This window comes from Lathyrus oleraceus, chromosome 4, assembly GCF_024323335.1.
Source record: "Lathyrus oleraceus cultivar Zhongwan6 chromosome 4, CAAS_Psat_ZW6_1.0, whole genome shotgun sequence".
Classification (NCBI taxonomy): domain Eukaryota; kingdom Viridiplantae; phylum Streptophyta; class Magnoliopsida; order Fabales; family Fabaceae; genus Lathyrus; species Lathyrus oleraceus.
Genome location: NC_066582.1, coordinates 18533826 through 18537404, shown reverse-complemented (window position 1 = coordinate 18537404; position 3579 = coordinate 18533826). Strand labels below are relative to the sequence as shown.

The 3579-nt window shown below is 41.7% G+C and overlaps 1 protein-coding gene across 1 annotated transcript; it reads left to right on the top strand.

Annotated features, from left to right (window-relative positions):
- The first annotated feature begins 1144 nt into the window (after window positions 1-1144).
- LOC127135788 (uncharacterized) lies at window positions 1145-2083 on the top strand. Its single transcript, XM_051062420.1, has one exon. It carries the CDS (start codon window positions 1145-1147, stop codon window positions 2081-2083), a length of 939 nt encoding a protein of 312 aa, XP_050918377.1.
- Window positions 2084-3579: the final 1496 nt, after the last annotated feature.

Sequence of the window (3579 nt, the reverse complement as noted above, 5' to 3'; positions counted from 1 at the left end):
GGAATCAGACGAAGAACAACTCTCTATCCATTCAAGCTCAGATTCAGGTTCCGATAGAGAGATTGAAACTATGGTTGAAGTTCCACCGCCAGCAGAAAGACTATTGGGAGACTACGGAGGTGCAAATGCACAAAACGACAAATTAACTATTGCCAACCAACCAGTGAGCGTGGCTAATTTCCAGTTGCATCCGAGCACCATTAATCAGCTTGAAAGGAATCATTTTACGGGAAAAGTGAATGAAGATGCAAACAAGCATTTGCAGAGGTTTCTGACCATGAGTAACACTCTAAAAATTGATGGTCACACTGAAGAAGCCAAGAAGTTAAGAATGTTCCCGTTTACCTTAGTGGAAGAAGCTGAAGAATGGTTTTATTCTTTACTTGTCGGCAACATCACAACTTGGGAAGAAATGGAAAAAGCCTTCCTAAATGACTATTTTCCAGCATTGGTGTTTCTGCGGAAGAGGTATGACATTCTGAATTTCAAGTAGAAGGACGGGGAAACTTTGGGAGACGCCTACAAGAGATTCAAGAGAGTCCTGGTAGCCTGCCCAACTCATAATATGGATGCAACTGAACAAATGCAGATGTTTGTGAATGGTCTTAAAATAAAAACCATACAACTGATTGATACTGCAGTCGGTGGTTCCATAAATTTTTCAACAGCCACCGATATTAAGAAGATCATTGAAGCTATTGCTGCCAATGAGCACATGGAGTTATACGATAGGTGTCAAAGCAAACCAGAAGGGGTGTTAGATTTAAAGCTAGAAACTACGAAAACCCGTATTGAAGATACTATAGCTGCTGAAGTTGAGAAAAGGCTGAAGGCGATGAGTATAGGTACCCGTCAGGTGGCACAGGTCTAACCAACCCCTACTGTCTGTTGTGAAATCTGTAACAGTCCATACTAAACTCTATATTGTTTTGCAACTCCTCAACAAATGGAGGAGATCAAATTTTTGAAGCAGAATAATCCTTATTCTAACACGTACAATCCGGGTTGGAAGAATCATCCCAACTTCTCATGGAAAGACCAAAAAGCAACCGCCCCTCAACATGGTCAGTACCAAACTCAATATCAGCAACATCAGCAGCAACAGATACCTAAGAAAGTTGAGTGGGAGATTGCCATTGAAAGAATGGAAGCTCATCATGTTCAATTTCAAGAAGAAACTCGGAACTATCAGAAAAACACCACAGCTTCCATAAAAAATCTTGAAGTCCAGATGGGTCAAATCGCTCAGCAAATAGCATCAAGTTCTCAAGCACAAGGTGTTCTACCTAGTGCAACTGTGCCCAATCCTAGAGAGTATCATAACATGAACGTTGTGACAACACGAAGTGGTGAATCTGAGGAAGTTGTTGAGGAAGTGGATGAAGAGGAAGACCGATTGATCGAAGTGGACCTTGAGATCAAAGAAAATGAAGTTGTTAGAGAAGAAGTGGTAGCACCAAAACCGGTTGTGAAAGAAATAGCAATTGATCCCAAGTCGGTTGTTAAGCTCTCATTCCCCACAAGAAACAAGGAAAAAGGACAACATGAGAAAAAATTTGAAAAATTCTTAGAGTTGTTCATAAAGCTGGAGATTAACATTCCTTTGTTGGAGGCACTTGAGCAAATGCCTACTTATGCCAAGTTCATGAAGGACATCATTTCGAAGAAGTGTACCATCAACATAAACCCGATCATTCTAACCGAAACTTGTAGTGCTATTTTGCAGGGTATGAAGATTGCGATAAAGAAGGAAGATCGAGGAGCTGTCACCATCCCGTGTACTATTGGAGATAGGTCGTTCAACAAAGCTTTTATTGATCTGGGAGCTAGTGTGAGTCTCATGCCATTATCCATTTACAAGAAGCTTGGTATAGGGGCGGTGCAAGATACCAGGATGACACTCCAATTCACAGATCATTCGGTCAAGAAACCGTATGGTATTGTTAAAGATGTCCTGGTGAAAATTGACAAGTTTATATTTCCGGTGGATTTTGTAATTCTAGAGATGCCGGAAGGTGAAGAGATCCCTCTCATTCTTGGTAGACCCTTTTTGGAGACGGGAAGATATGTAATCAACATATAAGAAGGAACCATGAAGTTGAAGGTTTATGATGAGGAAGTAAAAATCAATGTTCGAAACACCATGAAAGACAAAGAAGATATTTGCACCAGTCACACTATAGAGGTTCTGAATCAGGTGACGACATATGATGGCCCTTTGAATACACCGCTGTCACCTTTGAAAAGAGTGTTGAGCTTGTCCAAGTCCGACAATGATAAGGAAAAGGACAACAGGCACCCCGAGTGCTAGCCTTGCTGGATACGCAAACTCGGTGGAAAGGATCTCAACCAAACCGGTGTGGGATATACACTCACCTCACTCAAATAAGGAGGGTGAAGATCCGAAAAAAGGAAAGGAATTGAAACAACTTCCGGAAAACCTTAAAGATGTGTTTTTGGATTCTAAAGGAAAATGTCATGCTACTGCAAAGGCGGTGAAGTTGTTGGACACAGGTCTTATATATCATGTTCCTGACAATACTAGGCCACAGAGAAAAGAGTTCATCGAGGGACAATTAATGCTCTTGTTCAACTCCAGATTAAAGCTTTTTCCAGGAAAATTGAAATCTAGGTGGTCTGGCCCGTTTTTGGTGCATAAAGTGTTTCCCCATGGAGCAATCAAACTGAAAAAGCCAAATAATGGGGACACTTTCAAAGTAAATGGACAACGGTTGAAGCACTACTATCAGAGACAGGAAAATGGTCTGATTGAGAATGTTCGTCTCCAAAGATGAGGGTGACGACCGTCGAGCCATGCGATGTTAAACACAACACTTTGTGGGAGGCAACCCATGCGGTTTTTATCTAACTATTTTCATGTTTGGTGTGTTTACAGGTTCACTCGTAGGGTCGCGATTACATCGCGCAGTTCAGAAGAGAAGGGTTGATTAAGATTGTCGGACACCAGAAGAACAGGGTTAAAATCGAAAAATAGTGAAAAAGTCGGAAATTTTTGGAAATATAGGGCCCTGACACGGACGCCCGTGTCAGCTAACACGACCCGTGTCAGGAAAGGAAGCAAAACCCACATTTACAGTAGGCTGACATGGTCGCCCGTGTCAGCCCTACTGCACCTAGCCTCCAATTTCAATGGCCTGACACGGCCTCCCGTGTCAGCTGACATGGCCGCCCGTGTCAGGCCCAACAACCATATTTTTCAAATTTTTGATTTTTGGATTTTGTGGGCCCTAATCGAACTTTTCACCAATTAAACACTTTTTACCCACTATCCACCAATAAATTCTGATTTTTCTTCATCACCTCCCTTCATTACTTCATTATTCTTCTCCTTCCTCACACTTTCTCCACATTCCTCCATAACCTAACTCACAAAAAGCTCTAAACTTTACCGCCATTTCTTGTCCAAAGTGTCGGCATCCTTCACGAAAGTTATTCTACTCGCCATCCTCTACAACGCTACGGTAATCTTTTTCTGTTTTCCTTTAAAAAAAATTGGGTGATAATTTATATTTCAGGAAGCAAGAATGCCGCCAAAAAGAGTATTTAAAGGGAAGGAAG

Excerpts from the sequence above, each read along its gene's own strand:
- LOC127135788 (XM_051062420.1), top strand. The coding sequence starts at position 1,145 with ATGGAAGCTCATCATGTTCAATTTCAAGAAGAAACTCGGAACTATCAG.